At 44.5% G+C, this 19,264-nt stretch overlaps 1 protein-coding gene across 1 annotated transcript in view; it reads right to left on the bottom strand.

Annotated features, from left to right (window-relative positions):
- Positions 1 to 19,264, bottom strand: part of grip2b (glutamate receptor interacting protein 2b) — a gene marked incomplete at both ends in the record, with an annotated part of 726,896 nt that overhangs the window by 178,873 nt on the left and 528,759 nt on the right. The window contains one exon of the mRNA XM_084315732.1: positions 18,959 to 19,034. Within this exon, the coding sequence (XP_084171858.1) occupies positions 18,959 to 19,034 (76 nt within the window). The remainder of the gene's footprint in view (positions 1 to 18,958; positions 19,035 to 19,264) is intronic.

Genomic DNA, 19,264 nt, shown 5'->3' with positions numbered 1-19,264 from the left:
GTGATCTCGCCAGTTGGCCCTTATAAAGGGCCCCATGGTCTCTTCTGCTTATTGGTCCAAATACAGCGCTGTCACCGTGATGTCATTTCACCAGCCAGTCAATGCACGGCTCGTGGGGACTGGCTCTACTCCCATTTTACTCCACTAGGCCGTAACTCGAAAAAGTAATTGTAACGTTTTTGCTGGAACAGAGCATGTCTGTTCTGCTGGCTCACTGTAAGGGTTAACTTCCTGACTCCCCTTCTTCCTCCCTCTGTCTCGGCTCTGGAAAGTCCCTTCTTGAACAGAGAGGCCCCCGTACATTCCTCTGGGCTGTAGTCATTATTGAGAGGGAATAACTGGCCTGTGTTCCTACAATACACCATATGCCTGTACTGCATACTACATACCTGTAATACATCAATATACTATTGTATATTGCATTGTATATATTGTATATATATATATATATAAATATACAATACACCTGTACCAATCATTGGTTTTATTCTATGCAAACAGGACAGGTTTAAACTGTGCCGACTTGCTCTCAGCTCAGGCCTGCTTGTCACTCCGACTGCACATTAACTGTAACATAGTTTTATAAGTGTATAAAGAGTATACAGGTCATATACATAGCTTCAATCATATATAATAAACATATGAATTTTATACAAAGTGTCACTCGTCGACTTGTGGCACTTAAAATGTGTTTACACATAACGTGTTTCTATTCCATTGTCCAGGAAGAATCTACAGACATTCCCCTTAATCATATAAGATCAGGATGTCATACCCAGTGTCACTTAGTTGGCTGTGACACTTTACACCCCCTCTGTCATCCTGGTCGGTCATTTTCCATTGTCTTAATAGCGTCTGTACTGGGGAACGAGATGGCGATTGTGGGGTCACGTGGCTGTGACTCTCCACACCCCCTCTGCCATCTTGGTGCCTTGTTACCCTGGTAGCCGGCGGGAAGACTTGCATCTGTTGTTCCCTGGCAGGACGGCTCGACAGGATAGGGGTCACGTTGTTGCTTGGTATCCGGCGGGAAGACTTGCATCTGTTGTTCCCGGCCGATGCACCCAGGCTGTTGTCGTCTTGGTCATCTTGGTCACCTTGGTCATCTTGGTCATCTTGGTCACCTTGGTCATCTTGGTCATCTTGGGGTCGCCCCCTCTGACCTCTTGGATCTCTCCCATAGTTTGAGGTAGGTTGATTTGTCACTTCTCGGGCGACCCCCACGGGTCCCCGAGAATTGTAGCAGCAGTCCTCTATTGACGTGTGGTTGGCCTGGTCATGTGACCCTGTCCGTAGGTCTCGCAGGACATCACAGATACAGTCCACAGAGGACTCATTTCTTTTCTCTCTTTCAGGTCCATTCATGGCTCTCGTCGCCCTGTAACCTGGGTCCAGGCCGATGTCTCTCTGTCCGGTCTGGGAGGTCTAGGAGGTCTAGATGAGGACCTTGAGGATGCTCTGGAGCTTGACCTATCGTGTGACCCTGTCCGTAGGCCTCGCAGGACATCACAGATACAGTCCACAGAGGACTCATTTCTTTTCTCTCTTTCAGGTCCATTCAGGGCTCTCGTCGCCCTGTAACCTGGGTCCAGGCCGATGTCTCTCTGTCCGGTCTGGGAGGTCTAGGAGGTCTGGGAGGTCTGGGAGGTCTGGGAGGTCTGGGAGGTCTGGGAGGTCTAGATGAGGACCCTGAGGATGCTCTGTAGCTTGACCTATCCCGGTCTTCCTCCATTTCCGATTTCTGACCTGAGTCAGTATATTCCTTCTTGCCATTCGCTGCGTCGTCCACTGACTTCGGGGGACAGCCCCCCCTGTCTAAGAATGCGGCACTGGTTCAGGTTTTGTCCCTTTACCAGCGCACCTTTACCAGCCCACATTGTTCACAGGCCTTTCGGACTGTTATCGCTCTTTGTTTGGCTTTATGTATGAGAATGTTGTTAGTTCTCAGGTATACCAACATCCTCCTACTTCCGGCATGTCCAGGGTTATCATATACCTGTCTGATCATGTGAGTAGCCTCGTCCTGTTAGCAATGGCTAGTTAGCCTGCTATTCGCTCCTATTTGCAATGGCTATTTCAGCCTGCTCGCAATGGCTATTTCAGCCTGCTATTCGCAATGGCTATTTCAGCCTGCTATTCGCAATGGCTATTTCAGCCTGCTATTCGCAATGGCTATTTCAGCCTGCTATTCGCAATGGCTATTTCAGCCTGCTATTCGCAATGGCTATTTCAGCCTGCTATTTGCAATGGCTATTTCAGCCTGCTATTCACAAAGTAGAGTTTTTTCTACTTAAGTTCTGACTTTAAGTAAGCATTTAGTTACTTCAAGTCATGAGTAAACCTTTTTACCGTATTTCACAAAAATATACTTTAATTGTGATTCTTTCTTTAAGTAGAACCTTCTACGTTTTTGACTGTAAGAAAACATTACGTAACTTTTTAGTCATGAGTAACCGCTACTTCAAGTCGTTACTTATCAACCCTCTCTTGTTCCTGATAGATTTTTTACCAATATACTTTTGGCTGTCTGCTGCGCTCTGCAGACCATCTACGTCACCAGTGTTCCAGATCTCGAACATTAGGAAGAGTCTTGGTTGGAGAGGTTCTGCCGATAAGACCAATCTTGAGTAAGGTTGACTCAAATCTGTAACTAATTCTACTCCAGAGACACCTGACAGCAGTTATTTCAGTTAATATTCTTTCGGCTGTTGATACCTATTTAATTAGTATACAGCCCAACTCACTTGAACTCATGTTCTAAGCCCCGGAACCTCCAATCCGTTTTGACAGACCTATAAACCAGTGACTTGGCCGCCTAAGCACCACAGCGTCCTGTATGCTGAGGCTTCCAAGTCTCCACAAATCTGATAGGCCCGTCGGATACAGAGACCCTGATGCTCGCTCTGTCCCCCCGCGTCAAGGTGCTAAGCTCGATGAGAGTTTGCAGAGTCTCAATTTGTTACCCATAGGCGCTGGTGAGTGTACATCTCATGCAGCTGATATGGTTGGTAGGGTGCTAACCTACCAAATGGTTGCTGTCAGGAAATCCCTTCTGAATGAAATAGATTACAAATTCACTTTACTTTACTCTGGGTTTAGAGCAAGGACGGACATCTTTACATATTATACTTAAAATATATACAAAATGCATGTAGTATTCTATGTCATGTTCCTTCCTAAATGACAATAACACTACATATTCTTCCTCTTGACAGATGAGCGGTATGTCAAGTGCAGTTTGCACTTGCTTGAGTGTCACGTGTCAGGGCCCCCGAAGGTAATTTCTCCCTTTGTTGCCCTCATCTCTGCTTGCTGTTCTGGGGTTAGTTTCTCCCCCATGTTTCTCCCGTCAAGTGCAGGTTGCACTAGCTTGAGTGTCATGTGTCAGGGCGCCCGAAGGTAATTTCTCCCTTTGTTGCCCCTATCTCTGCTTGCTGCTCGGGGGTTAGTGCGGCCTACTCGTCTGGAGGTAGGTATAGGTAATTCTTCTTCCGGGATTTGAATTCCTCCCTTGTTGCCTTCCTTTCTGCTTGCTGTTCTGGGGTTAATGCGGCCCACTCGTCTGGAGGTAGGTATATGTAATTCTTCTTCCGGGATTTGAATTCCTCCCTTGTTGCCTTCCTTTCTGTCAGATAGCATTATGACTTGGTCATACAGCCTACACTCGATACGTAGCTGGTCTTGTGACCATGCTGCGCATCGGGCTGCCAGTAGGTTACCCCCTGGGACTCCTCCGAATAGCTTTTCAAGCAGAAAGCATGATCCTTGCATAGGTGTTCCATTCATGACTGATCCTGCTGCATCATTGAGAGACATGCTCCCGCCTCGCACCTGTGGGATTAGTTTCTCCACCATCTTATACCCTGGATCTTGACCGGGGGTCCTTACTTCTCTTTCCATCAGTTGGTCCATTGAGGCCCTTTCGGGGATCTCTAGTCCTTTGAGATGTCTCAACATGCGAGCTAGCGTCTCGTGTGCTTGTATCTCCTGAGCGAGCATCTGCTGCGCCAGCTTCTCATGAGCTAGCATCTGCTGCGCCAGTTTCTTCTGAGCTACCCGTGCCAGCTTCTCCTGGGCTAGCATCTCCTGGGCTGGCTTCTCTTGTGCTAGCTCCTCTTGAGCTAGCTTCTCTTGTGCTGGCTCCTCCTGAGCTGGCTTCTGGCGTGCCAGCTCCTCCTGAGCTGGCTTCTCTCGTGCTAGCTCCTCTTGAGCTAGCTTCTCTCGTGCTAGCTCCTCCTGAGCTAGCTTCTCTTGTGCTAGCTTCTCTTGAGCTATTACTCAATACATCCTTCTCTTCTGAGCCATAGAAAATGGAACAGTGCTCATAATTGATGTTTTTGGCCTTTAGGTACTCGTCTAGAGAGTTGAACGCCTCTATGTCAGTGGAGGGAGATACTCGTTTTGAGGTGGAGCCTGGCGCCTCAGAAAGAGGAAGAATGACTACATCGTCTTCTTGGTTTTTTCCATTTCCACACTCATCTTCGATAGTGCGTCGCAGTGTTCTTGAGCGAGACACATCACCCCTTACTGCCCCCGTTAAGCAGGTTGGCACCTTGCATGGCTGCCTCCGCCGTCTGTGTCTCTTAAGCCCTTGCAGGTTCCGGAAGCTCATGTAACACTGGTCACAGTAGTATGGTTTCTCTCGTGTGTGTACCATGTGGTGTAGTGTAAGGTTACGCTTCGCCTTGAAGCTCTTTCCACACTGGTCACAGCAGTAAGGTTTCTCTTCTGTGTGTACCGTGTGGTGAATTTTAAGCTCTCTCTTCGTCTTGAAGGCCTTCTCACACTGGACGCAACCGTAAGGTTTATTTTCTGTGTGTACCACGTGGTGACGTCTAAGGTGATCCTTCGTCTTGAAGCTCCTTCCACACTGGTCACAGCAGTAAGGTTTCTCCTCTGTGTGTACCGTGTGGTGTTGTTTAAGTTCTGCCTTCGTCTTGAAGGTCTTCCCACACTGGTCACAGCAGTAAGGTTTCTCTTCTGTGTGTACCACGTGGTGTCGTTCAAGATCTGCCTTTCTCTTGAAGCTAATGTCACACTGGTTACAGCAGTAAGGTCTCTCTCCTGTGTGTACCACGTGGTGACTTTTAAGATCCCCCTTCGTTTTGAAGGTCTTTCCACACTGGGCACAGCAGTAAGGTTTCTCTTCTGTGTGTACCATGTGGTGTATTTTAAGATGTGTCTTCGTCTTGAAGCTCATGTCACACTGGTCACAACAGTAGGGTCTCTCTCCTGTGTGTACCATGTGGTGACGTTTAAGATCCGTCTTCGTCTTGAAGCTCATGTCACACTGGGCACAACAGTAAGGTTTCTCTCCTGTGTGTACCAAGTGGTGTCGTTTAAGCTCTCCCTTCGTTTTGAAGGTCTTTCCACACTGGGCACAACAGTAAGGTTTCTCTTCTGTGTGTACCATGTGGTGTATTTTAAGATGTGTCTTCGTCTTGAAGCTCATGTCACACTGGTCACAACAGTAGGGTCTCTCTCCTGTGTGTACCATGTGGTGACGTTTAAGATCCGTCTTCGTCTTGAAGCTCATGTCACACTGGGCACAACAGTAAGGTTTCTCTCCTGTGTGTACCAAGTGGTGTCGTTTAAGCTCTCCCTTCGTCTTGAAGGTCTTCCCACACCGTGCACAACAGTAAGGTTTCTCTCCTGTGCCAATTACTGCTTGCTGTACAGCCGGCAGCTCTGGATATTGTGATTTGCTTGGTTCTGTGAATTCCTTACTTCCCGCAAACGTTTCAGGGGACTCTGGGTGTTCCTCCCGTTCTCCTAGGTAGTCTAGACCCAGGTCGGGTATGGACACTCCCAATCCCTTATCCGAGGGTGATTCCTCCTCTATGATGTGGGAATGATTGTGAGACATCATGTTAGCACTGGTTTGTTAGCCGATGTTGAGCTAGTTAGCTTCCGTCTGGCTAAAGCCAGCTCATGGGTGTTAGCACTGGCTTGTTAGCCGATGTAGTGCTAGTTAGCTTCCGTCTGGCTACGGCCAGCTCCTGGGTCTTCCGTCTAGCCAGCTCATGGGTCGCACCGTCTGGCTAGCTCATGGGTCTTCCGTCTGGCTAGAGCCAGCTCATGGGTGTTAGCACTGGCTTGTTAGCCGATGGTGAGCTAGTTAGCTTCCGTCTGGCTACGGCCAGCTCATGGGTGTTAGCACTGGCTTGTTAGCCGATGTAGTGCTAGTTAGCTTGCAGTTCTGTGAATTCTTTTTGACTTCGCTTCACATCCAGTCTCCCCTCCTTACAAACAGTGTCTTTGGGCTAGGGAGCCCTCGCCTTTCTGTGAACGGCCGTTTTGGCTCGCTTCACATCCACACTCCGCTCCTTACAAGGTGTCTCTGGGCTAGGGAGCCCTCGCCTTTCTGTGAACGGCCGTTTTGGCTCGCTTCACATCCACACTCCGCTCCTTACAGGGTGTCTCTGGGCTAGGGAGCCCTCGCCTTTCTGTGAACGGCCGTTTTGGCTCGCTTCACATCCACACTCCGCTCCTTACAGGGTGTCTCTGGGCTAGGGAGCCCTCGCCTTTCTGTGAACGGCCGTTTTGGCTCGCTTCACATCCACACTCCGCTCCTTACAAGGTGTCTCTGGGCTAGGGAGCCCTCGCCTTTCTGTGAACGGCCGTTTTGGCTCGCTTCACATCCACACTCCGCTCCTTACAGGGTGTCTCTGGGCTAGGGAGCCCTCGCCTTTCTGTGAACGGCCGTTTTGGCTCGCTTCACATCCACACTCCGCTCCTTACAGGGTGTCTCTGGGCTAGGGAGCCCTCGCCTTTCTGTGAACGGCCGTTTTGGCTCGCTTCACATCCACACTCCGCTCCTTACAAGGTGTCTCTGGGCTAGGGAGCCCTCGCCTTTCTGTGAACGGCCGTTTTGGCTCGCTTCACATCCACACTCCGCTCCTTACAGGGTGTCTCTGGGCTAGGGAGCCCTCGCCTTTCTGTGAACGGCCGTTTTGGCTCGCTTCACATCCACACTCCGCTCCTTACAGGGTGTCTCTGGGCTAGGGAGCCCTCGCCTTTCTGTGAACGGCCGTTTTGGCTCGCTTCACATCCACACTCCGCTCCTTACAGGGTGTCTCTGGGCTAGGGAGCCCTCACCTTTCTGTGAACGGCCGTTTTGGCTCGCTTCACATCCACACTCCGCTCCTTACAGGGTGTCTCTGGGCTAGGGAGCCCTCGCCTTTCTGTGAACGGTCGTTTGACTGCGCTTCTGTCTCTCTAAACTGCCAGACATTTTAGAGAGAGGGTTTTCTTTACCCCTTTTTTTTTTTTTTTTTTTTTAATCCAATTTTGCGGGCTCAACCGCTCCACCAGCAATGCCCCCACTATGCAGATGCCTTTAATTTGCCACTGCTCTCCATCGAGGGCCCTACAGATCAATATCCTTTGACTGGTGTATTCTAAAACTCGGTTCTCCGTTTTTTTTTTTTTTTTCAATATTTCTAGTTTATTTTATTTTGGCTGTTATCTTACCGATCTCAGCCCTAACCAGGGACGCCATGTTGAAAGCTACAGGTCGCCTCTATATATCTCAATCACCTACTCGAGATATAAACCTGCGGCCGCTCGATATCCCCCGGCGAGGTGCTAAACTCGCCAAGTTCTCGAGTCATTTTACTATTTCTGTCTAGATTACTTCAAGTCACTGGTCTTGTGATATCCAGTTGATATGAAATGTAATCATGAAGAGTTGTTAATCTCTTCTTGTTTGAAATAAACCGAATATATGTCTAGGAGAACCATTATCGCCTGTAATAAAAATAATATTATTATTATCATCATTTTACGAAAGGGCTTGTAATACTGCTCATTTGAAAGCTTGGTTGTATTACTACTTTTTTAATAAGTATTACCACTGTACTAACACGTAATCATTGTTTGCACTCCCCGGCGCCTCCTGTCCTCCTCCTCCTCCTCCTCCGTCAGCGGAACCGACCGTCTTGAACCCTGCAGTGATTCAGACGGTCGAGGTCCCACATAAGACAGAGTCCGTCTGGACACAGAGACACCGGAACCCGCAAACAACACCCATCTACATGCATAGTATTTCTTATCAGTACATAGCATATATATATATATATATATATATTTTTTAGCTGAAAAGCATTAACCAGTCAATTGATTAAATCTGTATTTCAGGACATAGTCACCTCAGAGGAAATCAGGGCGCGGCTGGTATTTGCTGGCATTGCTGGCAGGAATCAGTCCACGAACTCAATGGATTATAAAAAGTCATTTTTATTTCAATGAAGTTACAGAAAAAGACTCAAGCTAAAATATCCATTACAGCTTAAAAGAAGTATAAAACAAAAAACATCTCATCTGGCACGTCTTGTGCCCGCAAGCAACATCTTGTCTTCCAAGTCACACAATGGTAAAAACTTCAAAATCTCTCAAAAAAGTCTCTAAGCACCATTCTTCTTCTCTCTCCAGCTCAGTGTAAAAATCCTGCCTGTGATCTCGCCAGTTGGCCCTTATAAAGGGCCCCATGGTCTCTTCTGCTTATTGGTCCAAATACAGCGCTGTCACCGTGATGTCATTTCACCAGCCAGTCAATGCACGGCTCGTGTGGACTGGCTCTACTCCCATTTTACTCCACTAGGCCGTAACTCGAAAAAGTAATTGTAACGTTTTTGCTGGAACAGAGCATGTCTGTTCTGCTGGCTCACTGTAAGGGTTAACTTCCTGACTCCCCTTCTTCCTCCCTCTGTCTCGGCTCTGGAAAGTCCCTTCTTGAACAGAGAGGCCCCCGTACATTCCTCTGGGCTGTAGTCATTATTGAGAGGGAATAACTGGCCTGTGTTCCTACAATACACCATATGCCTGTACTGCATACTACATACCTGTAATACATCAATATACTATTGTATATTGCATTGTATATATTGTATATATATATATATATAAATATACAATACACCTGTACCAATCATTGGTTTTATTCTATGCAAACAGGACAGGTTTAAACTGTGCCGACTTGCTCTCAGCTCAGGCCTGCTTGTCACTCCGACTGCACATTAACTGTAACATAGTTTTATAAGTGTATAAAGAGTATACAGGTCATATACATAGCTTCAATCATATATAATAAACATATGAATTTTATACAAAGTGTCACTCGTCGACTTGTGGCACTTAAAATGTGTTTACACATAACGTGTTTCTATTCCATTGTCCAGGAAGAATCTACAGACATTCCCCTTAATCATATAAGATCAGGATGTCATACCCAGTGTCACTTAGTTGGCTGTGACACTTTACAGTTAGGTTATTGTGACCATGAATAAAGTCAAACATTAAATAAACTTTTTTCTGTTCTGGGAATGTGCTCTATTTGAGTGTTCCTATGGTTGTTCAATGGATAGTCATTTGATATAATTGCTGAGATTTTACAGCCTATTTGTTAAGGTTTGTAAGCAACACCAACAGCACAACACAGACAGGTAGTTCAGAGTTAGCCAAAAACGAAGGGCGTATTTATTTTCACAAAACAGAAATGTGTAACAATAGTCCGGCTGGGACTCCTGCCAATGGTGGGTTTAAAAGCAGGGTGTTAAGTGCTGAACTGAGAGTCTGCAACTGGTGTAGAATATCTGCCTGCTGATTACCCTGCGCAGTCTGCTGGATGGTTAGTATGCAGTGATGTACCCGAATGCGTTCAATGAACGATCGTTCATGAACGCGTTCGTATTTTGGGCGAACGTGAACTGAACGTACTGATTATCCGCTAAATGAACGTTATTGAGAACGCGTTCATTATCAGCGCTGTATAACGGCGTTCAAACGTGCGTTCATTCTCAGCACTATATTATAACAGCGTTCAAAGATGTGCCAGATTTCATATGCATTTCAGCCGAAAACCCAGTTAAAACACACTGTAAACAGGCTTCAAATGTATGCGGAAAAACCACCCGATCTGGCAACGCGCCTGTCACCCCCTGACTACGTCATCAGACTCATCACAACAAGCAGTGGAACAGAGGAATCTGCGAGCATTATCATGGACGAAGCCGAGAGCTGCAGCAGCACTCGCTCAGAGTCAGACTCTACCTCTAGACGTCAGCGTATGAGCATTTAAAAGAGTTTAACGTTAAAGTCAGTACTGACTCAGACGGAAACAATCTAACGTTTGTCTGTAAACTTTGTCCACCCGTTTTGAAGAAGCAAGTCCGTACATCGACGTCGAGTCGTTGACAGCAACATTGAGAATATGCAAACGTCCTGTTTTAGTTTTCATAATAAAGACAATTCAAGCAAAGTTTTTCCTCATGTTTTTGAAAATATACTGTAGAGATGAAAGCTGCAGCTACTAGTGTGGACTGAATGGGCGACAGCAAAGCGTTATGGAAATGCCAGTATTCCGATTGCTGTCTGTGGTTCAATCATAAATAATAGCTTGCAGCAACGTATTGAAAAAAGAACTAACAAAATGGGCCGTTCAATATCTCCTTTATGTTCGAAATGTCAAACAGACCTGGGTACCTACAGTCTAGCACTACTTTTGGGAATCTAAGTGTTTATCCAGGTTCTGGGGCCAAGTGATTGATTGATTGATTGAACACTTTATTAACAGATTGCAGAATGGGTACAGTACAGTACAGCAGTCATATATGTTATGATGAATTGAAAATGGGGGACCCTGATGTAAACAAGACGAAAGTCTTTCTCTGGTCTGCATCCCCTTAAAGGGGAACTATCTTATAAATGGCCTTTTTCAGTGTTTAGCATTGTTTCCTAGCTATGTGGACTTATATTAATATGATCTATGTCTCTAATTCTCATATTGGCGCATTCTTCCAATTCTCCTCTCACAATATTCACCCTCACTGAACTGAGTCATCTGAAAATGTGCTGATTTGTGATGTCAGAGAGACACCGCTGCATGATAATGTTCAGGCGGCGCAGTGGTTTAGGTGCCCAGGCTCAAAACGGCTTAAGATCTTGAGGTAGAAAAATGCTGTTTTTGAGGACTTCATTAGAAATACAAAACAATGAATTAAAAAAAATAAAAAATTACAGATGTGTTCCATAAACTCACAGGAGTTGTGTAAAAGTGCCCAAATAGTGAAAGAAATAGTAAAATAGTTCCCCTTTAACAATTGTATATGAGCTGTATTGTACTGTTTTCACAAAACAGAAATGTGCAACAATAATGTTAATCCATTTGAGGGGAATGTCCTTTAGCCAAGTTGGGCTCTGCGGCTCTGCAGCACTGCCCTTAGCAGAGTTGACTCTGCGGCTCTGCAGCACTGCCCTTAGCAGAGTTGACTCTGCGGCTCTGCAGCACTGCCCTTAGCAGAGTAGACTCTGTGGCTCTGCAGCTCTGCCTCTAGCAAGGTTGACTCTGCGGCTCTGCAGCTATATGCTATCCCACTCGCGAGGAAAAAAGAAACATAGAAATTACGAGGCAGAGTCCAGAAACAAAACAAATCAACAATTCTTCAGTGTTTAAGGAAACACACAAAAACGGACGAAGGCAGTGAGTCCAGGACAACAACGAGGATATCAGTTCATAGAAAAATAGTCTTCCAAAAGACTCACCAGGAGCAAGGTTGCAGTGGAAAACGAGGCACGGGTCCACGGAGGCAGAGAGAGAAAACAGCAACAACTTACAAGGGACGGCGGAGACGCGAAACGTCTTGCACTGGAGGAACACGAGAGGGAACAGCAGTAGCATTGGTGGTGACCAAACGACCCGACACTGAATGTTCTGCAAACCGTGTATAAGAGTCCTCCCGAGGCGCTGATTGGAAACTCCTCTCAGGTGCGTGATGGTAATTGGCACTGAGAGGCGCGCAGTGCTGGGCCAGCCCTCACACTATTACCGGCGGTAGGTAAGCAAGTCTAATAGAATGTACTGTACCTTGACCATAAGCTACTACAAGCCTATCCCTCTCTCGCTCTCCCTCCCCCCCCCCTCTCTCTCTCTCTCTCTCTCTCTCTCTCTCTCTCTCTCTCTCTCTCTCTCTCTCTCTCTCTCTCTCTCTCTCTCTCTCTCTCTCTCTCTCTCTCTCTCTCTCTCTCTCTCTCTCTCTCTGATATCGCCTCTGACAGCTGTGTGTCTGTCATCGCGTCGCACGCAGTGCTTTCTAATAGCAGAGATCAGACACAGTGAGAACTGTCTGTTAAATGATTCAAGCATTCTACCACAATATAGAACTGCCATCATGCCAGCTCTATTGACAAGCTTTGTATATGTGTACAAAGATCTATAACGAACCACTGCAGATTCTGAGGGTTAAGTCAAAAACTCCTCCTAACTAATTATTGTTTGCATTGTGTTTTCGAAGGGATCAACAGAAAGCTCAAAGAGTCTCGAGAAAGACCGGCGGGGTGAAAACATTAGTAAAATTACCCTTTTCTCTCTGAAGTCTCCTTTCGAATCCTCCAGTCAACGAATGCTCGGTGCTGCCACTACTGGTCGCCAATAAGATCAGCACCTTGACCTGACACCTGAATACTTTGGGCAGCCGAAGAGTGTTTCCACGTCTCTGATTGGCCAGGTCATTTCTGGTCATGTGACATGTACGCCCAATCGTGGGACCGCAAGTTTCTACACTGGTTAAGCTTAGGCGCTCGTTCGAAGTTGGTTAAGGTTAGAGTTTGTCTTAGAGCATGGCGATAGAACGCCTGCCCTGATTCCGACGGTTAAGCTTAGGCACTCTTTCGAAGTTGGTTAAGGTTAGAGTTTGTCTTAGAGCATGGCGATAGAACGCCAGGTAGTTTGCAGGCTGTTAGACCCGGAAATAGGCGCAGAACTTGCTGTCCCACGATTGGCGCACATGTCACATGACCTGGCCAATCAGAGCGCAAAACTCGAACGCGGAAGCACTCTTCGGCTGCCCAAAGTATTCACGCTGACCTGACATACTGGTTAGCTGACCTGACATATTCTATACTGTATTTCAGCAGTGGACGTTTTTTTTTATTTTATTTTTTTAGTGTAACATGTATGTGTTAAGCTGCAAGGTCCCCCAATTGGGGGACCCTACTGTTTTATCATAAATCGATCAATAGCTACAGACCGTACTAATTAATGTTGTGTTTCTTTTTCTAATGTAGCCAAGAGTAAAGACCCTAACCCTATCAAAACAGCAGTCAAAGTGTATATTTTCAGCACTACGTTTGTTGTTTTTTAAATGTTTCCGAAAATACGAATTTATCGGAATAATACTAACTCTATCTCGCTTTTATTGTAAAATCGCGAGGAAACGACTAAATCCAGAGTCAACACTGCCATTGGAAAGAGAAGCCTTTTCCCTATCCATAGATGTATAATATGGCCATAATAAGGTCATTTATAGTTCATAATTCAATTTTGAATGTATAATTAAAATGGATTATAATTATTACTGTATCTACAAATCCTTCAGTTTAATCATCTTCCCTTTATTAATTTGCTTAGATTTGTTATACACTTGATCTCAAGAAGGTTCTGAATGACCTCAGTGAGCGAGCTCGGAGGTTGCACAATTTTAACATGGTGTTATTCACCAGCAAATATGCAAAAAAAATCCTAGTTTATATTCTCCTTTGTTTCATCACAATTTACTCGAGCCTAGTAACAGACACAATATGTCTGACACTGGGAATACATTCCCTGAGGTCCATATATGTTCCTAGATACCAAGAACATGCAAATTTACCTTGTAGAAGTGGAGCAATCTTCCATTTACTTGGGCATGTACTTTTAGGCGAAATTTATGAAAATAAGGCTTAACAGGTTACGAATAAAAGAAAATTACTATACATGAACCTGTTCAATTAAGAAGCATGAAATCATTACATAGACAATGGTTTGCCTGGACAAAATGATATATTTTGGCCAATTCTGAGCTTATTATTTGAGTCAGTATCAAGTTTTATACCTTTTATGATTCAGGGAAACCTATACTTTATTTCTGGGGCAGTGTAAAGTCACCATCATACATTACCTTCATGTAAGTGAAAAAACCTGGGCCCTCATTCATCAACGTGATTTACGCACAGATATGTGCTTAAGCTGTGCGTACGACCATTTCTAAGCAGAGTGTGGGATTCATCAATTTCAACTTGAACTTGACTTCGTGCTTATATTTACGCACAGCTCGGACCATGCGTACCTGGCGCCCGTTGGTAGAATATATTATTACAACAAGGAAATGAGCTTCTGTGCATTAGTTTCAACACTGGCATGTTCTGTATGAACCGTAATTCATTATAGTTCATTGTGAAATAGCAACAGTAGTGTAATTATGGTCAAAACCCTATAAATAGCATTTGGAATAATAGATCTTTCTCTCAGAATGAATGCAGCATGGTTTATATAGCGTTATCGGAATATACGGGGTGTACTGACTGACTGCGCTCCGCGTAGCTCAACTCGTTATTATTTTGCGCACAGACCGCAGAAACACGGGAACGTTTTGATTATATTTAAAAGGCTTTACGTTAAACGAAACAAGTGGAATTTCGAAGCTGTAAGCAGAATACAAGTCATATGAACACCCACGATATAGTGTTCTTCCCCCTTTTTACTGTATAAGAAAGAATAAAAAACGCATTGCAATGACACCAGGGTGTATGTGTATTACAAAACCCTTGCAATAACAAACATAGTGGACAGACACAACATATAAATATGATGATGGAATTCATTCAAGTCCTCTCCACCCTCGGGTCTTTGCCACCGGCACGGTCCATCGTGATATTGGAGATGGATCGAGCAATAGACTGTTACTGTAGCTGTCAAAGCTCCATCACAAATGCAGAAAGTGAATAGAAAGGGATTCCACTCAGTCAATGTTGCGATGCGCATTTGCCTGATACATGTTGTTGCTGCATGCCGGGAGGAAAGGCATGCTGCATGTTTTCAATTCATTAAATAAAACGGATACTTTTTGCAAGGGTTTACTGACTGTCATACAAATAATCAACCAACTACATACTGTAACTTTTCAGTGCACGTTCTTATTTACATTGTGACAACAGCCTTGTGAGTTCCCGCAGTGACCCGCACACAAACATTGTTACAAAGGATCAGATTAAACCGAATATATATATTTATTTATTGATATATATTGCATAGTATTTGTATATCGTTTGATATCCCCTGTATATTCCTTGTACATATACACGGAATATCCCTTTAGCCCAGACCATAATAGTTCATTCTCCTATTGGACAGCGGTCCACCGGCGCCAGGGACCGGCCTCCGGAGCCAGGTTCAAAGTCACCGTCAAGATGTGTCTGGACATGCCCGGCCTTGCCCAGGGATACGCGACAGAAATGAGATTGGAACTAGTTTGTTCACCGTGCGTATAAATACGGCGCAGGTGAATATAGAAGCCCTTAGCCCTTACCTTCCTTAGCATGTTACCGATAAGTTGAAGTCTCACCCACGATACAACGTGCGGTGAAGTATGGCCTGTTTGGCCCCAGAATAGAGCATTGAGACCGCGTGCGAATTAGTAACTGAATTGTCAGAGTTTGGCGCTATACCGTCGAGTGCGACATATTTCTATTAGGTAAATAATAGTCTATTTGTGTATAGTGTATCGTGCGGTTAAAGTTCTACAGTGACCAGCATCTCCAACGCTTTCTCGTATTAGCTAGAGTTTTTATCCAGGCTGGGCCGACCACATGGCGTTTTCACCCGAGGAGACCTAGACGAGAACCGTATGGACATGTACACTGGATTAATCTACCCGACGACTACATAGCCCTTTGCGGCTGGAATATATTTGCTTTGGTCCTGTGATTTATGGAGCGGATAATCGCCGACGCCTGCACGTGTTGGATTTACCCCGCGAGGAGTCAAGTCGAGTCGGCGCCTCAGAGAGTCTGAGGCCGACTAGCTTTCTTCACTGTGGAGCTACAGTCTACAAGAGAACCAAGCTGTATTCGTCTGTGGATCAAGAGGCTACTGCACCGGCTTCTGTACCTGAAGTCTCCCTAGTCATCGTTGACCAGACGTCCTACTACCGACAGATCTTCTACCCCCCCCGCTGGCTTACAACCAGGGGAACCCCTTCCAGTATCTCCCGCTATATTACTAGTGTACCATAGATATAATTCCCTAAGATTCAGGTTGTATAATTACCTCCTGCGTAACCAGAGAATGGACATTCAGTATTGATTTGCCTACGCATATTCCTTTGCCTTACAAGTGCATTCAAAGAATAATGTAAAGTATCCTATGTACCTTTTGCTCCATTAAATACTTGATTATACCTTTGACTGGAACCGATTTCATTGTGGGAAGTGTTCATCATATTCATATATCGTGTACTGTATGGCCAGTAATTAAAGTACATAAAGCGGTAGTGGTTTAATGATACCATACTTATCAATACAGTCAGGGAATTGTACCCCTCAGTTACAGACATGATGGAATTCAAGTTCATGTTTGTATTGATCACATATAGGCAGGCTACACATGGCGTATATGCTACATCATACATGGCAGTAAGATTCATTGTTCTTGTATATGCTCTCGTATTATTGTTTATATAGGCTACCCAATACTGACATCAAAATAGATTGTATGCCTCTAGAAATCATCAGCAGCAGGTAGAAAATTGACGGAAAATCCGTCGCGATTTGGAATAAAATTGAGGAGAACTTTAATCCCTGGGTATTAATCAAACAAAACGGAAAAAGGCAGTCATATTCCAGCACGGTCTTTATTAGTGTTTGCGCTGCCCATGCAGCAATGGTTAATAGATATCATATCCGACATCACCGTACGTGTACACGTCTGTCAGCCTGTCTCATAACACGCTTCCCTCAGTTTAGTCCATTCTTCCACATTTCATGGGGGTGTCCATTACCGTATATGGTTAATCGGGGCCGTTTTGGTATGCAAATACGTGAAAGTGTGCACGAGCCTCGGCGCAGGGCCAAGGTGATATTTATCATGACAGGTGTGCGTAGAACCTGCGTACGCACGTGTGGTAAATCCAGTTTTTTTTTTGCGTGCACTGATTCTAAATTCTGTGCTTACGTGTGGAAATAGAACATTTTCTACGCCACGTTGATGAATGAGGGCCCTGGTGTTTTGATGAATAAACACATTGTTTACTAGGGAATTATTGTTTTTTTCAACATGGTAAGTTATGAAGTGTTATGAACCTCCATGTGAAATATGGTGCAAATACACCTTTTCCTCAGTGAGTGACATCTTTTAGTAGACAATGTGAAAATACATAAATGTTGGTGTTGCCTTCATATTTGGACCAATATCTCCTTGCAATTTACCCCCCCCCCCTCCACACACACACACACACACACACACACACACACACACACACACACACACACACACACACACACACACACACACACACACACACACACACACACACACACACACACACACACACACACACACACACACACACACACACACACACACACACACACACACACACACACACACACACAAATGCCCCTCCATCATATAGCTCTTCTCCTTTTCTTTTGTGGGCTCCTATCAATGACCCTCTCATCGCATCTTATCCAAATAGCATAGTTACACACATGAATCATTAACAGGCGATTTTCATTCAAGCTGCACAATAAATTATATAGTTGTCAGACCACTTCAAACCATAGCTTTAAAGGCATTAAATCCGTCACTATGATGATTGTCATAATCACTGCCCCAGCATTCTGGCTCAGAGTCCTTTTAATTTATATTATCTGGATCATCCTCAACATAAGATAAGATAAGATAAGATGCAATATTCCTTTATTGATCCCCTTGGGGAAATTCAAGAAAAACATCAACAACCAAGTTCTAATGCTTGTTGAACATTATACCTGTCTTTTTGCCATTTTATTATAAAACCAGGGACAAGCACAAGTTCAAGTTCAAGTTTCTTTTATTTTACACCTCTCTATATTCTCTGTTATGCGCAACCATCACGTGTCTGTCTGACGGCCCGATCTGCGGAGTGCACTGGACTATTGAGAAACACATTTTCCATTGGTTCTCCCAGCCCACATGACCATTTCTAGCATTTACATTGGCTATAGTGACAAACATAGATATATGATAGATAGGTAGATACAGCCGATTATATGCAGATGCATTCTGAGAGAAAACTACCAATCTAGATATTTCAAGATTCTATGCCACTCAGCCTGTGGGCGACGGAGAGATACGGCCAAAGTAACCCTAGCTGAACCCTATTTCCCTGTTCCCTGAACCCTAAACCCTGTTTCTACAGGGAGAGTTTTTAACTCCATTAGAATTAAATGCAGATTCTAATTATCAGACTAGACCTAAAACAAATTATATATAATATATATATTGCACTTTGAATTCACAATATCTGCAAACATGAATGCAATATGTGACCCTGCGCAGCGATTTGTGCCACATGTCTCCATTTTCCAGATTTTTCCAGATTGTGAAAGTACATAATGTAAGCTTTCAAATGATATGTCATAAGTTGAAATCTGAGAAGGTGTGCTCATTTGAATCTTGTAAAACAGTTTTCTTTCTGAACTCTACGTTTCACAGTCCAACAGAGCTGTACCAAACACAAACATTCTAAATAAACAACTAGTCAACACCTTACCCATAAAGACGCATGAAGACAGACACTCCGAGGCACAGTCATTGACACGTTCATTAAATCCGATGGAAAGTTTATCAACAAAGGCCATGTGTGTGTTTATGGGTGTCGCTCTCCCACTTTCACAACTCAAACTTGCCAATGAAAACACTCATCTTGATGCGCATGCAAATTTTATTCCTTCCCCATGCAATAGACAAAGTCACATGGAAACAGCCTTTTTTAAACAAACAATTGTTACTATTAGAGATACTATAACTGTTCGCTTTTATAGTAAATTATTATGGTCTTAAACATTCAAACTGTGATAATAAAGAAAATGTATAAAAAATGATATTTTTTTATGATATTTTTTGCACATTGTTAACATGTATACATGTATTTATTTGTCTTACCTGTCAGCAGGGCCTCCTGGTCTGACATAGGTCACGACTAGAGGGCGTGATTTGTGCCAGTCGTCATGGGAACCACCTGGAATAAAAACAGGACAAATCTTGTTGGTTAAAGTACAAAGCTGGAAGTCGTCATTATTGCATATATTTTGAGTTTGGCAAGACCTCAAAGGGGACACAGGTAACTCTGATAAAGCAAGCAAGCACGCTCGTGGCTAGCAGTGCAAATTGGTTTCGATTAACTCATTCCCGGCCAATCACGTAATATTACGTGTTTGCTCGCCAACCGTTGGGCGCCAAACACGTAAT

This window comes from Notolepis coatsorum (genome assembly GCF_963971535.1).
Source record: "Notolepis coatsorum genome assembly, chromosome: 6".
Lineage (NCBI taxonomy): Eukaryota > Metazoa > Chordata > Actinopteri > Aulopiformes > Paralepididae > Notolepis > Notolepis coatsorum.
Note: the sequence above shows the minus strand (reverse complement) of the source record. Positions and strands in the feature narration are given on the sequence as shown.